The 14,966-nt window shown below is 41.3% G+C and overlaps 1 protein-coding gene across 5 annotated transcripts in view; it reads left to right on the forward strand.

Moving 5' to 3' along the window:
* EFR3A (EFR3 homolog A) overlaps positions 1 to 14,966 on the forward strand; it is a 105,125-nt gene that overhangs the window by 26,777 nt on the left and 63,382 nt on the right. For 3 of the 5 annotated variants that reach the window (XR_006198490.1, XM_042924182.1, XM_042924180.1), the window contains exon 2: positions 11,260 to 11,336. Coding sequence is in view for 2 of the 5 variants with exons in the window: in XM_042924182.1 (XP_042780116.1) it covers positions 11,260 to 11,336 (77 nt within the window). In the remaining 3 variants the exon portion in view is untranslated. Of the gene's footprint in view, positions 1 to 9,082; positions 9,214 to 11,259; positions 11,407 to 14,966 lie in introns of those variants that run through there. The other 2 variants (XM_042924183.1, XM_042924181.1) reach the window with 2 other exon arrangements.

The following is a 14,966-nucleotide window of genomic DNA, read 5'->3' on the forward strand; positions in this document are numbered from 1 at the left end:
GTTTATTTTTGAGAGAGAGCGCGCATGTGTGTGCACTTGGTGCCTTTTGAGAATCTCCCTCTCTGCCCCTCCCCCTGTGCGCATGCTCTCTCTCTCTCTCTTAATAAATAAACATTAAAAAAAAATAGGAACTCTGGTATCTCATCCTTAGAGATTGACTCAGAAGTCCTGGGTGGGGTCAGAGAGTATTCAGTTAAAAACAGTACTCCAGGAGATTTTTCTTCAGCTGGCTTGTAAAGCACCCTAAGAAAAGCATTGATTGTACTGTGGGAACCTAGTTTGCTCTCCTAGGATTTCTTGTGAGGTGAGCTTATGAAGAGAATAAACACACTGACACAGTAGACGACTTGTGAGTGTTGACTTTGTTAGGGGAGTTGAGGACAGTGGTAGTAGTTTTCTGGTGTGATAGTGTTATGTGTATGGTGGAAAAGGCAGCATAACGGTATACGTAATCCTCCCCAGAGACTGAAGGTGAATTCGGTCTGTTGCCGTCCTTAGGATTTTGTGTGCATCTGTCTTTCGTTTTTAGTAAAAGAATTCTTGTTTCTGTAACATTAATTCCTTATAATCTTGCATTTATTTAAAATTCTTGATGTTAGCCAATTTTGTGAATTAACACATCTCACAATGCCTAGCTTATTAGAACGTTGACTGTGGTAGGCATTTTATAAAACATTTAATTATAAATGTCCAGGAAATTTATCAGTTAATGAGCTTTATACAAAAATTATTGCAACTGACAATTGAGATATTAAGGTTGTAATTAATTATCATATACTAGAAAAATTAAAGCTAGGTATACTCAATTTTTTTTTTTTTTTTTTTTTAACTAGTTTTCTGTTTCTTTTTTTCTTTTATCTTTATCTTCCTTGGCTGGATTGTTGCTACCTTTCCCTTATTTTGTAGCTATACCTGAAAACCTGACTACTTTGTTTGATGCCCTTAGACATGTCCCAGTACTCACTCTAAGAGATGAAGTAGGAAAATCATAGGTGTTAGGTTGCCTGGGATGGCCAAGATCTATACCACTGGTCTGGGCAGAATTGTTAATAGCATCTTGGGTCAATCGAAAGATTCTCAACTACTGAGCACCCCCGGACCTTAGAAGCCCCTGATTCAGTGATTTGCAAATTGAGTTCTTGCCTTCACTTGTAGGTAGAGGTCCTTCAGCAGCTCCGTGAGCTTATCTTTGCCATGTTAATGTCACACCTCTTTCTGTATTTTGATTTCTAAGGTGAGGATCCTAGACCCCATGTTCCAGCATTCTCTTACAACTAACACTTGTAGCAGTTTTATTTTTTTATTTTTTTAAGTTTATTTTGAGCGAGAGAGCACCAGCAGGGGAGGGGCAGAGAGAGAGACAGAGACAGAATCCCAAGCAGGCCTGTGCCATCGGCGCAGAGCCTGGTGCAGGGCTCGAACCCACAAACCTTGAGATCATGACCTGAGCTGCAACCAAGAGTTTGGATGCTTCACTGACAGAGCCACCCAGGTGCCCCTAGCATCTTTATTTTTAATGAGAATTTTTGCGTTTTTTATGTGGAATTTTAATTTGTTTTAATCTCATTTCTGAAGCGTAGAAAGTTTTGGCTGTCTCAAAAAAAATTTGCCCTTTCAGAACGGTTTCTAAATTGGTAAGAATTCCTGGGTCATTTGCTTATTGTGTAGGCATTGGTAAGACAACAGTTTTCAAAAAGGCATGAAGAACAATATTCCATGGTGTTTGTAAACACCCGTTCATGCTAAAGGTTCTTTATAAGGAATTCTAACTAAAGGGGAAGTTGTAAGTTCAGTTCCTTTTGTCTTCTTCCAAATTAAAGGAAATTGTCACTAGTCCTTTAGATATACATTGATCTCCATTTTTGTTTATCTTTGAAGAATACCTTTTCTCCTTGAAGTAAGATGCTTCTGTACTTTTTGCCTAGCTTTGTTATATATTTACCAAGATTTACCCTGAGGAGTAGAAAATAAGTTTTTGTAGGAAGACTCCAGCAATTGACTTGTTGAACTATACTCAGTAAAAACTGTCACAACCCATAGTAACTTGGCCACATGTTTCCCTAGCTGCACAATCTCCTTTTGAAGATTAGGGGATTTTTTTTGGGGGGGGGGTGTCAGCTAGAGTCTTTGTTCGACTGTTTTAAGTGACACTCTTAAAACATCAGTGCTTATTAGTATTTTACAATCTCAGTTCCATTATAAGTTATACATAGTCCGATTTGTCATTTGCCCTTCCTCAGTTTTTCTCCTTCTTAACCATGATTTTTAAATATACCTTCAATCACTATAAAATTCTCCCCTCCCCTGAAACTTACTAATTGTGCACAGTAAATATCAATATAATAGGACCATGGTTTAGACGAGGAAGATTGTTGCTCACATATTTTTTGTTCTATTTAAAGCATTTATACATGGAGAAAACATTCCTTTTTTTATCTAAATTAATTTTTTTATCTAAATTTTTTTTTAATGTTTATTTTTTGAGAGAGAGAGAGACAGAGCGCAAGCGGGAAGAGACAGAGAGAGAGGGAGATACAGAATCCGAAGGAGGCTTCAGGCTCTAAGCTGTCAGCACAGAGCCTGATGCAGGGCTCGAACTCACGAACTGTGAGATCATGACCTGAGCTGAAGTCAGACGCTTAACCAACTGAGCCACCTAGGCGCCCAGCCCACTCTTTTGTAATTCTTAGCAGTACTACTGACATGATCATAGAGGATATTTAGTATTTTATATATGTATTTATTTGGTTTTTATTTGAGAGAGGGAGAGAGCATGAGTGGGGGAGAAGGGCAGAGGGGGAGAGAGAGAATCTTTTTTTAATTAATTTTTTTAAATTAATTTTGAGAGAGAGTGAGTGCTCTTGAGCAGGAGTGGGGGAGAGGGAGGGAGGCAGGGAGGGAGGGAGGGAGGGGGGGGAGAGAGAGAGAGAGAGAGAGAGAGAGAGAGAGAGAGAGAGAGAGAATATATATCCCAAGCAGGCTCTGCATTGTCAGCACAGAGGCCAATGCAGGGCTCAATCTCACCAACCATGAGATCATGACCTGAGCCGAAATCAAGTGTCACTCACTCAATCTACTGAGCCACCCCAGGTGCCCTAATATTTTACACATCAAATAAGGGAATCCCATACCATTTCAGTTTTCAATTCTGCCTCATCTCATTACTTACCTCTGGATGTTGGGACGCAGGAGTGCTGTGCTCCCCTTCCAAGACTGCCACCTGCGCACGTTTGAGGAAGGCCTGTGGTGTGCAGGGCCCAGGATGTGGTCTTAGAAGTAGGGATGGACCACATGCTACGTCCTGACTGTGGTGGAGACAGGTGTGAGTGCTTTTCTTACCTGGAGGCAGCTCCGGTTTCCGTGTCATCCGTTGGATCCTTCTTGTTGTGGAAGCCAACGTCCGGTGAAATGAAGAGACACTTGCATTTTCTGATTTTAATATTTGTGGTAATTTTTTTCCGTATGATAATTCCAGGAGGTTTTCAAATGGAATCTTGGAGGATTGCATTTACTACGAGCCAGGATTATTCTATATTTTATTGCTTCTGTTTTGGGTAACTGCTGAGGAATACGTTTCGAATTAAGTATGATAGTGTACTATACTGTAAAGTTAAATGTAAGTATCAGTCCATAAATTGACTAAGTAGGAGAATGTTTAATACACATTTTTTCTTTAGAAATTGTGACAGCGGGGGGAAACCTGTTAAGTGTAGACTGGTCATTTGACTCAGAGAAAAGCTGTTTTTTCCTGTGGACAGTGGGTGTCTCCATGCAGTTTTGAAAGTATGTCAGAGATGTGTCTGTGTGACGCTTGTTGTAGACCAAGTATTGCAATGTAACGGAGAGAGAGAGTGTCTAATTGGGCCATTAGTCCCAGTATTGCCTTTGTTGTCCTCTTTTCCACGAGGGTTCTGTGCCTGGGGATAAAGGACGGGTAGTGAAATGGAGAATGAAAGGAGAGAAGGTATAGAATTACAAGTGGAAAGAGTTGTGTAATAAAATATTCCTCTAATGGATTAAAATCCTCTTAAAAGGAACACTTTCCTGAAGATAAGACTATTTTGTTCCCGTTTCTTTGACCCCGTATCTAATTAGTCACCAAACCCTTCTGATGCTTCCTTTGTGCCGCCTCCCACATTCCTTCCTTTCTAAAAGCCGTGGGCCATTAGGAGATGCACTTTGGTTTTCCCATGTGTCATGCTCCGTAGTGAACTCTTGCATTGTTCCGTCGGACTGTAATTGTCCTTCACCGTCCCCAGTTTATCCTTATAATTGAGTGCATTGGTTCTGCGTGGCAGCTCTCGGCTGAAGTCCGTGTCCTGCATAAAGCCTCTCTTCACGTGAGCTACAAGTGCTTTCTGAACCTCTGTGGGTGACCCTTACACACTGGAGATCCCTTGTCCTTATCCTTTAATGTTGTCCAAATCTTGCCTTTGTCTTCTTAAGTAGATAGTTACATTTTTCTTTTTTCTTTTCTTTTTCTTTTTTAATGTTTATTTATTTTTGAGGCAGAGAGAGACAGCATGAATGGGGAGGGACAGAGAGAGAGGGAGACTTAGAATCCAAAGCAGGCTCCAGGCTTTGAGCTGTCAGCACAGAGCCCGACGCGGGGCTCGAACTCACGGACCGTGAGATCATGACCTGAGCCGAAGTCGGAAGCTCAACCGACTGAGCCGTTCAGGTGCCCCGATAGTTACATTTTTCACCCCATGTAGTTCTTCACACAGTGGCTGTGTACACGTTGAAATACAGGCATAACATCCATGTTGTAGGCTTTGTATATAGCATGTACATGTATGTGCATATGTATATTTCTATATCAAGTTTCTGGTACTTGGGACGGGTATGTATGAGTGGGACTGTGATATTGAGTCCTTTTAATTGTATGAAGCAAACATCTTATTCTGACACTAACTGAATACATAACTTGAATTTTAATTTTAACCTTGGAGAAAATTTTATGTGATGTTGCTGACCCTTAAAGGATTCTGGATACATAGAGCTACAGTTATTGAAGTGAGAGATTTTTAGAATCTTCTAATAGAAAAACAGTCTGTCCCTTTTCACCTTGATTATGGATGGCCTCCTCTAGGCCTAAAAATAACGCATGAAGTGTTTAAAATGATTCAGTTGACATTGGCCTCTGTGTGTTGGAGAAATCCTGTTGTTTTGGCATGTATTTAGCGTTTTGTGGTGGACAGTATACTTTCTTGATGATAATTTTGATTCTTTCAGCACATATGTGAGCAGATCCTAAATTTATTTATCCGTGAACTCTGGGTCCTTATTCGTTTAGTGAAGGAATGTTTTAATAAATATCTGCTATATGCCAGACATGCACAACAATGAGTAAGATGTATGGACTTTCTGTTGGAGGGACTCCTGTTCTGGTGGTAAAGGCCGACATGTAGATAAATATGTAAATTACTGCAGTTGTAGAAATATACATTGAAGGCATAAAGAATCAAAATCCTGTAATCATAGCTGTTCCCATTTAAAAGTATGAAATTTAGTAAGCCTTAAACATGGCATTGAATTCCCAGTGTATTACTTGTAAGAATTGAGATAATGTAATTGCTGTGTAGAAGATGCAGATACTATTATATTCTGCTTCTGTAGATCATAAAAGAAACGTAATTTAAAGTCCTACAGTTGGTTCTCATAATAGGGTCTAAGCATTCTTCAACTCCAGTGTCAGTGTTAGTAGTGACTTACTTTTGTTTTAGAGGATGGCTTTATCCCAGGTACCCAGTGCTGTGTTGGTGTTTAACAATAGAGACATTAATGGTTTAGTAATGGAGACATTAATATTTCTAGTTAGATTTAACTTATCATTGGATAATATAGTTTATTGAAATAAGTAGCTTATTTTAAAAGGAGTCTTGGGGCACCTGGGTAGCTCAGTCAGTGAAGCGTCAGACTCTTGATTTCGGCTCAGGTCATGATCCCAAGGTCGTAGAATTGAGCCCTGCATTGGGCTCTCTGCTGAGCGTGGAGCCTGCTTGAGATTCTGTCTCTCCCTCTGCCCCTGTCCCCTGATCATACTTGCTTTCTCTCTTAAAAAAAGAAAAGGAGTCTTTATTAATTATTCAGAACTCCTTCCCACCCCCACCCCCCCCCAAACTCACACCCGCATAGCAAGCAAATGTTGTCACAAAGTACTCACTGGTGGGCCAGCCACTTGGAATACTGTCCCGTTAAGCAGAATTCCCCTGGCACCTTTGTGTGCTCGTGTGCCTGATTCGACCTATTTTTAGTTCAGCTGTGAGGTTTTCTGTTCAACTAGCTGCTCAGGTCCTTCCCTGAATGCCTCCGTGGGTAAGGATGGGTTGGAAATTAATTCTAACACCTCACCATCAAATTCTAACACAGAAGAAGGAGGCTGCCAGAGGTCAATGCACCTCACTCCTGCCTGAGATGAGGGCCAGGGGACATCGGTGAATCCCCATGAGAATGATGTTAGTAGGGAGTTAAGGGGGAGACATGATCTTGGGGTGCCTTTAAAGAAGAAATGGTTAATTTAGGAGTATGCAGAATTTGCTAAAAAATATATTACATGTTTTTACGTGGCTTCTATGTTGCAGGCACTGCTTATGTATATTATTATAGTACCCCTAACCCTGAGAGCTAGTACTCAGCCCATTAATCACGGAGCCCCATGAGCCTGCCTGTATTCTCATGCAGCTTGGCACTTCTTTGGGGTCAGTTTTTCTGTTTCCAGCTGCACCCATGTTCCATTTTCCCATAATTCTCTCACTTGAGACGTGCTGTTTGTACTAGCATTATCATAAGTAAAGTTCTGAATTCCTTCTGCTCCAGGAGAATAGTGGACTCCCTTCTCCTTTTGTACTAGAATTAAATATAAAGGGAGAATCCTGTTGACTGCTCAGATTTGCCAACTGCTTGAGGCATTCTGTGATACGCTTAGTCCTTTGGAAAGAGAACGTTGGGAAGGGGTTAAAAATAGGGTGGTCTGGGGTTCAGACGAGTTTATTGGAAGGGATTAGAAGCAAGGATGGAGAGAGATTGAAGGAACGCTTTAAGGGAAAAAAGCGTGTAAGTAGCTTTATTTTTTTACTTCTTAAACTCTGAAAACCTGCTTTCATTGAACTAGCCACACGTACTTTTGTAGTATCTTGTTTAAACTCTTTGGTCTTGGCAGCAGAATTTGATATGGATATTATCAAGTTCTTGATAGCTTTACACTTGATGTCAGCAGCCAGTAAGATAAGTCACAGTGCATTAGTGCCCTCTGCTAATTAATTGCAAGTGATGTGAACTAGGCACGTCCTGAACAGTGGTGTAAGGATCCAGAAGCACAAAGATCGACTAGGAAGTAGTCTCTTACGACATGAGAGACTACGTTCAGGTACCTGCAGCTGAATTCGAAAAGCCCTACGAATTGACTTCGGCAAGGGAGTCAACCCCGTTTCTGTGGCTGAGTAGGTCAATGATTTCAGTTTACTTTGCTTCTTGTGATGTTTACAAGTACAGTGTTCTCTTCCTTAAAGTAGTTCATGTTGCTTCTTTTGTGATTACTGTTGCCACAGTCATTTTGACATTATATTCTCTTCAACATGTTCTGTAGAAATATGAGTACATTGAAAGTTTGAAGCCTGGTTTCCTATGTCGTCTCTATAGTTGGTAACTTTTCATTAATAGTAAGTAAGTAGTCAAGAAACTGTTTTTGTATCATTTTTGGTCTTCTGGAGAAACTCATTGTGATCCTTTCTTTCCCTGCATGGCTGCACATTCCTGGTCTGTTCGTCACACTCATTCCTGCAGTCACGGTCGTGGTTTGGTTTAGAAACTGTCTAGTACTTGATTGTAGTGTGGCTGTTGCCCTCTGAGGCCATCAGATCTGGGCTGGAATCTCAGCTCCGCTGCATTCCTTACCAGCAGGGTGCTATTGGACAGATGGCCTCCCTGAGCCTGTATCCTCATTTATCCAAGGGAGATGGCAACCACTTCAGCAAGTGGGTGTAGGAGTAAGTGAGGAATGTTGTAAAATACTTTGTATAACGCTGCACACGTCATGTTCAGAAAATGACATTTTCTACCCCCCCCCCCCCCCCCCCCCCCCGCCGAACTGGTACTGATACTGTTATGAAAGCTTATTGTGAACCATATGCAGAATTTGTTGAGATTTTTTTTAATTAAAAAAAATTTTTTTTAACAATTTATTTTTGAAAGACAGAGACAGACTAGTGGAGGAGGGGCAGAGAGACAGACAGACAGACAGAATCTGAACAGGCTCCACGTTGTCAGCACAGAGCCCGATGCAGGGCTTGAACCCATGAACTATGAGACTATGACCCGAGCCAAAGTCCGACGCTTAACTGACTGAGCCACCCAGGCGCCCCACCCCATTTTTTTTAATGTTTATTTTAATTTTGAGAGAGAGAGAGTGAGCAGGGGAGGGACAGAGCGAGAGGGAGACAGAGAACCTGAAGCAGGCTCCAGGCTCCAAGCTGTCAGCACAAAGCCCGACACAGGGCTTGAACTCACAAACTGAGAGATCGTGAGTTGAGCCAAAGTCAGATGCTTAACCAACTGAGCCACTCAGACGCCCCAGGATTTTTTTAAAGTTTATTTATTTTGAGAGACAGAGCGAGAGAGGCAGAGAATCCCAAGCAGGGCTTGATCTCACGAACTGGGAGATCATGACCTGAGCCAAAATCTAGAGTTGGACGCTTAATGCACTGAGCCACCCGGGCGCCCGTTTGGTGTGATTTTTGAACGATTGGTTTACAAGCAAAGGTTTTCATACTGTCTTTAAGATTATCTCTAGGGCCCTCAGGCACCTTCTGCTTACCCATCGTAGTACTTCTCTTATTGCATTACTAATGATATCTACCTTTTATTGAATGCTTGGTATATATTAAATCTTTCATTTTTTAATTTTACCAGTAAGTATGAAGAAGGCATTTATTACACCATTAAACTGATGAAGAAACATAGGCATAGTAAGAAAAAGTAACATGGCCACCCAGCTAGACAGGAAGAGACCCTGCGGTCACCTTGGGCCTGTCTGACTGCAAAGCCCACTCCCTGTGACACCACATGGCCCGTTGGGCATTTTCCTTTTTACTCCTGTTTCTTGCAGTGGACCTGAGCTTCCTGAAAGGACGAACTGGAGTTTGTGTGTATTCCAAGTTCACATTTTTTCGAAAGCCTCTGTAAAAGCAGCGTGTATTACCCAAAAGTGTCAGCGTAAGTGAAACCTAATGGTATTGAGAATCTTATCGAAAGTAGCAACGTACCATTTTGATGGGGACCTTGAAGCAGTAAGACTTGCTTTTCAGTCCGCTGCCAGTCTCTTTGCCACCATAGCAGCTGGAGTGTGCTATTTTTGGCCTCGCGTAAGCGTTAGCAGAGCGCTCATCTTGATCTTCTTACCGGGTCACGGGCGTTTTTCATCATTGCATTCCCTAGCTCGCTGCTCTGTATAATAAGCACTCGATACGTATTTGATTTCAATTCTTCAGTGTGTTAATATTTATCTGAAATATTTTTATATTGTCGCGGACAGAAGTAGAACTTTTGCTTACTTGGCTCTCACCTCCCTCCCCTCCCCACTTCTTTTCCTCTAATAATAGGACCAGTGTTTTTTGCTTTAGGATTCTAAAAAGAGTTCAGGTGTTTTGGTGTTAGTTAATTGAAAAATTCGGACTCTTTAGAATTTTTTTTCTTCTGTTGAAGTAGAAAACATTCTGAACAATAGCATTTTTACATTATCGGCACCTAGTGCCAAGTATATATTGGTGAAATTAATAAACTATTTTTTAAGTAAGTTTATAAACTCAAGAGCAGGGATCTTTTCTCTTTTATACTTTCTTGTATGTGTGGCATCTGGTATGGTCTTAGGCAGATAGTAGGTACAAATGAAATATTTGGGTGTTGACTGATTTGACCACGGGTATCTGTGGTGTTGCGGGAAGAACATGGGGTTACGGAGTTAGACATGGGATGCTCACTTAGCCACTGCTGTTGAGTAAGTTACTTGGTCAGTTCTGCTGTACATCCCACTCCTGTAAAGTAATGGTAATAATGCCTCACTAATTTGCTGGAAGCGTTACATAATGTATGCACAGTACTCTGTGATCACTAAAGATGCTGTGCAGAGCTTAAGTCAGTCTTGTTTTCATCAGTGCTTTATTGACTCTGCTGTGCTGCAAATCAGTACTCAGTCTTACTTGTTTTGGCCAGTGCTGGGTACTCCGTTGACATTTAGTATATGACTGCATGCACGAATGGTACATACTTCATGAGCAAAGTGAGATCTGGAGAAGTTGTCTCTTGCATAATCTTACTCTATGAGATAGTAGTAAAAGTCTGCTTAGATCTAGTTCTTTTAACTTCTAGCTCAAGCAGTCTTTCATACTATATTTTGGTTTGTAAATACATACAAATGTACACATAAACAGAGACACACATACCCTAGTTTCATAAATCATGGGAACAATTTTATAGTGCCTCCAGACCAACATTCCTGTTACTAGCTTTCAGGACAAGAAAACTGATCCCTCTCACTTACATGGTTCTTTCCAGATAGCTAATGTGCGTTACCCAAGGCCATGTAGGCACTTAAGCGTAAGACTTGGAATGTACCCAGATATTCTGGATCCCGATCCATTGCTCTTTCCAAGATACCAACACCTGAAACTATAATAGAGCAGGCTTGGAGCATTTTTGGAATTCCTGGACTTCCCTTTGAGGTTTTTTTTCCCTCACTAATGTAGTTCCTCATATGATGCCTTGTGTAGATAACACATACGGATTGTTTTTGCCAGCCACTAGGAGCAGACCGTCTTTCAACACCCCTGTGACAGGTGCTGTGGGTGGATTGGGCCAGGCAGTGGGAGAGTGGGGTGTGCAATGCAGAGAGTAGTGGGAGATGAGATTAGAAAGGGGTAATGGGGGTATGGATTATACGTTTGCTTAAAGGGTGAATTTGGTAAGTTTTGTGTATGTGTGTGTACAAGCACACACTTGCCCCCAAATGATTTGAAATGGAACTTTGGAATGATTCATTAATATATTCATTTTGATGTGGTGACTTTGGGAGGGGAGAGGAGATTTAACTTTTTATTTCTTAATCAGTAATTGAATTCACGTGCCTTTTTTTTTTTTTTTTTTATTAGTGCCAGTTTGAAGGTTTTATTTTAAATAACTCATTGATATTCAGAAGCCTGAATTTCTGGGTCCGTTTACAATATGAATAATCTCGGTACTTTGTGTTTTTACTGTTTCGAACAGGAGTGTGTTGCTGCTGTTCTGCTTTGCGTCCTCGCTACAAACGCCTGGTGGACAACATATTCCCTGAGGATCCAAAAGTAATTTGATCTACATCTACTGATCCTTCTCTTTGCTGACCCATCCTTCCCCCCTGCTGACCTCCCTAAGGTTTCCCTAATTTCATTTCTCTACTTTTACTCCTAAATCTCATCGTGTACACTGCTATTTTTATATTTCTCTTTTTCTACTTCAAAATGACCCATGCTTGCTTGTCTAATTTTCACTGATCCTTTTCGTAGATCAGTCTAAATTTGGCATGATGGACAGATGGCGTTCTCTTGTCTAGATAGTTCCTATATTTAAGTAACACTTAACAAAAATTGATGAGCTGGTGCCGGATTATTTGTACGAAATGCTAAGAATACAGCTGTGAACACAGACCAGGTTTTCTGCTCTCGCCAAGCTCACAGACAAGGAAATTGGCAATTACAGTGCTGTGTGAAAGAATGTTATGATGAAGCACGCCATGCTCCTGGAGCAGGTCGGAATGATACCTACGTGGGCTTGGAGAACAGAGGACTTCAGGAAATAAAATCTGCACTAAGATCCAAAGAATAAATGGGTTGGCCATTCAGTATTCAGAAGAGAACTGAGAAGTAAAGGAAGCATGTTCCAGGCAGAGTTTGTTCTCTTTTTACTTAAATGCTTTAAAATTTTTTATAACCGTTAAACTTTATTATGGAAGATTGCAGTTTTGAAAGCAACTATATTTGAATGATTTTGTTTGACACCGTCCTGAATTTTCTAAGTTTCCTTTAGTCCAGGGTTAAATGGATATGAACAGAAAAATGTTACATGGGTTTGATTTCCCAAATTTGCTTTAAAATGTAGTCAGAGTGCCTGGCTGGCTCAGTTGGGAGAGCGTGTGACTCTTGATCTTGGGGTTCTAGGTCGAGTCCCATGTTACATACAGAGATCACTTAAAAATTTAAAAAAAAAAATCTTAAAAAAAATTAAAATGTAGCTAATTACAGAAACCTGTGGTGATCTTAACATTAATTTATATATTTCATGGTATATGAGATATCTCATTTTAATGAAATCGATTTAAACATTCAGCCATTTAGAAGAGGTTAATCAGTTACATACTATTGACTGCCAGATATCCTGGATAATTTGTGGCAGGTAAAAGCCCTAAGATATGATACGGTACCTGCCTTACATAGCTTTCCATCCGTTGACTGACATAAAGCAGAAGCATACTAAATATTAAATCCTAATGCATAAATTAGTAAGCAAAATGTTAAGTAAAACAGGTGTTAAAGTTTTTGCCTTTCAAGCAGAGAGGTTTTGCTGTGGGTTGGCAGTCTCTGGGAAGCATTCTCAGAGGAAATGAGATTTGCTGAGCTTTGAAGGATGTATGCCATCTGGAGAAGTGAGATTAGTCTCTTTGTTGCAAGTGAGGGGCCTGAAGAGAAAAGACAGAGGAGTGCAGGAGAAAGCAAGGGGTACATTTGAGGTGAAGACCCTTGAAGTGAAGGTTTAAATAGCCTCATTGCAGAGGGTAATGGGTGGTAATCGTGCTGACCGTGATTTCTGATCTGAAATTCCAGACATGTCATTTAATAGACTGAATATTCAAGTCATTTCCTTGAGGAGTCTGGGACATATGGTTACTAAAGATAAGGTGGAGTCCAGATTATAGAGGAATGTGAATGACAGACCAGGCTTCTACTTTGTCTGCTTTAACTCCTCATAGGCAGTGAGGGACTTTTGATCACGGGAGTGCTGATAGATGGATTAGATTAGTGATGACAGGTAGAGAATGGTTATATAAAGAGTATTTTTGCCAGCTATTGACTGATTGATTGATTGCCAAGTATTAAATAAGATTTGTTTAAATGGAGACTTAAAAAAATTTACATGAACCTTGCATACATGTGGCAATCATAACCCAGTTGACCTTATTTGTTATTATTAATTTATGCAACAACAAAAAAAGATCTTGTGTGTCTAAAACAGATCAGGCAGTAGGTGCCCAGAGTGCAGGGGTCTACAGGTTACAGTCCCTGCCTTCAAAGAGCAATCTAGTGAGGGGGACAAATAACCAAACTGTTTCTTATCATTATTAGCCATGTGATCTTGGGCAAGTACCTCAGTTTCTCATCCTGAAATGGAAATTACAAATAGTACCGATTTTATAAGGGTCTCGTGGATATTAAATGAGTTAATAGAATTCTTGGCTCACCCTTTCTTCCCTCGTGCCCATGACAGTGCCTGGCACATGGTTAGTGCTTGGTTAGTATCTGCTTCACGAGTGAAAAACAGCGTGACGGAACACAGCGATGAGTGTGCCGAGCCGAAGGAACGTGCAGGAGGGGCCTCTCAGCCAGGCTTGGGAGGGGGGTGGGAGGGCGCCCCGAAGGCTTTTGGGAGGACTTTGAGACCTGCAGGATGAGTAGGAGTGAGTCATCCCGGTGAGTCAGAGAGGCATCCTTAGGCAGAGGTGAGTTGAGTGACAGGAGTCCACAGACCAGTCAGACTGCTTTCTATAATGCTAAAAGGCGGAGCAGTGGTAGCCTGGAGAGGGAGGAGGACTGCAGAGGAGGACATGACGAATCTTCTGCAAATGATAGAAATGTTTTGTGTCTTTTTTTTTTACTGGTGGTTTCATAGATCTACGACTCTCATAGTTCAAATTATATACTTGGGTGTAGTTTTTTTTTTAATCTTATTTTAAAAAATGTTAATGTTTATTTTGAGAGAGAGAATGAAAGAGCGAGAGAGAGAGAGAGTGCGCCAGGGAGGGACAGAGAGAGGAAGAGAGAATCCCAAGCAGCGCTTGATGGGGGGCTTGATCCCACGAAAGTGAGATCATGACCTGAGCCAAAACCAGGAGTCGGCCACTTAACTGACTGAGCTACCCACGCGCCCCTTGGGTGTAGAGTATTGTGTATAAATTATTCCTCAATAAAATCAGTGAGGGATTAAAAAAAAAATGGATGAGAGGCAGTCATATTTAGCTGATGATGTGGAGGAACCAATACAGAAGGAGAGGTCAAAAAACCAGGAGGGACCACCTAGGTGGCTTAGTCTGTTGAGCATCTGACTTCGGCTCAGATCATGATCTCATGGTTGGTGAGTTCAAGCCCATCGGCCTTGTGCTGATAGCACGGAGCCTGTTTGGGGTTCTCGGTCTCCCTTTCTTTCTGCCCCTCCCCCGCTAGTGATCGATCTCTCTCTCTCTCTCTCTCTCTCTCTCTCTCTCTCAAATAACCATTAAAAAAATTTTTTTAAACCACCACAACAACAAAAACCCAGGAAAGAGGCTAACTGATGGAGTCAAATCCTGGGCCGTATGAGGCAGACAGAAAGAGCATAAGCAAACGTTTCTCTAAGATGAGTCCTTTGAAAATTGGGGTCTTTTGTTTTGCATGGGGTAGGGTTTCTTAATTCAGGTTCTATTGACCTTCTGATCTAGTTAGTTCTTTGCTGTTGGGCTATCCTGTGCATTGTGGGATGTTTGTTAGCATCCCTGGCCTCTACCCGAAATGCTGGTACACCCCCTGCCCATCTGTGACAACCCAAAATGTCTCCAGACATTGCCCCACGGGGTGCAGTCTCCCTGGTTGAGAACCACTGGTCTGGAGGGCACTGAGAAAACGGGGGTGGAGGGTTGCCAGTAAATTCTACTCCAATGGCTTCCATCTTCTGAGAAGGAGGAGAGG

Source organism: Panthera leo, chromosome F2 (assembly GCF_018350215.1).
Source record: "Panthera leo isolate Ple1 chromosome F2, P.leo_Ple1_pat1.1, whole genome shotgun sequence".
NCBI classification, from domain to species: domain Eukaryota; kingdom Metazoa; phylum Chordata; class Mammalia; order Carnivora; family Felidae; genus Panthera; species Panthera leo.